The 903-nt window shown below is 32.9% G+C and overlaps 1 protein-coding gene across 1 annotated transcript in view; it reads left to right on the top strand.

Annotated features, from left to right (window-relative positions):
- Positions 1 to 903, top strand: part of LOC107452433 (laminin subunit gamma-1) — a 74788-nt gene that overhangs the window by 10872 nt on the left and 63013 nt on the right. The window contains exon 2 of the mRNA XM_071185638.1: positions 43 to 344. Within this exon, the coding sequence (XP_071041739.1) occupies positions 43 to 344 (302 nt within the window). The remainder of the gene's footprint in view (positions 1 to 42; positions 345 to 903) is intronic.

Below are 903 nucleotides of genomic sequence, written 5' to 3'. Positions count from 1 at the left end.
CAGAGTGTTTATTGTGATCTCATTGTTCTTATTTAATTTCAGGAAAAACTTTTGACATTACCTATGTTCGTCTAAAATTTTACACAAGTCGTCCAGAAAGTTTTGGTATTTATAAAAGGACTATACCAGATGGTGATTGGGTGCCGTATCAGTTTTACAGTGCTACGTGTCAAAGTACTTATGGGTTAAACGACACATCATATGTTACATACAGCGACGAAACTAGAGCCCTTTGCACGTCTGAATTTAGTGATATTTCTCCTCTAACTGGTGGCAACGTTGCATTCAGTACTTTGGAAGGTCGTCCATCTGCTTATAATTTCGAAAACAGTCCAGTTTTACAGGTATGTTGCTTTTGTTTTTTTAAGTGCCATTTGATATTTTATTTAGCAATGCAGGAATAACAAAAATTATATATTCATTTCGATTTCTATTTAGAAACATCAATTCTTATTTATTTTATTTTTTATATACTGCTCAGGGGTCTGTTAAGAAATTTGGGACCGTTGACACAGTGTTCCCCAATCCCCGGACCGGTCCGTGGATCAAATTTTACCGGGCTACCCATTTCACTGAAACTGAATTTATACCCCAAATTAAAAATATCAGTGTTCCATTAAAATTTTATTTATTTAAGAAAAAGGGGCCCCCGAAGGTAGTGACATAAATTTTTGTAATGTATCATTGTCTCCGATTACCCCCAGATGGAACCGTCTCATTGCAAAGAAGCGAGCTCAGGGTTCTCATTGATTTAACGTTCTAGTAAGTTAAAATGCTGAATCACTTAATATTCATTTTTTTGTGTAACTGTATTTCGCTTTGAAGACATGTTTAAATACAATTAAATTAAAATTAATGTGATGTAAATTAATATTAATATATGTAATTAAAATATTATATATT

This window comes from Parasteatoda tepidariorum, chromosome 9 (genome assembly GCF_043381705.1).
Source record: "Parasteatoda tepidariorum isolate YZ-2023 chromosome 9, CAS_Ptep_4.0, whole genome shotgun sequence".
NCBI classification, from domain to species: domain Eukaryota; kingdom Metazoa; phylum Arthropoda; class Arachnida; order Araneae; family Theridiidae; genus Parasteatoda; species Parasteatoda tepidariorum.
The sequence above is the reverse complement of the archived record's forward strand: the minus strand, read 5'-3'. Positions and strand labels throughout refer to the sequence as shown.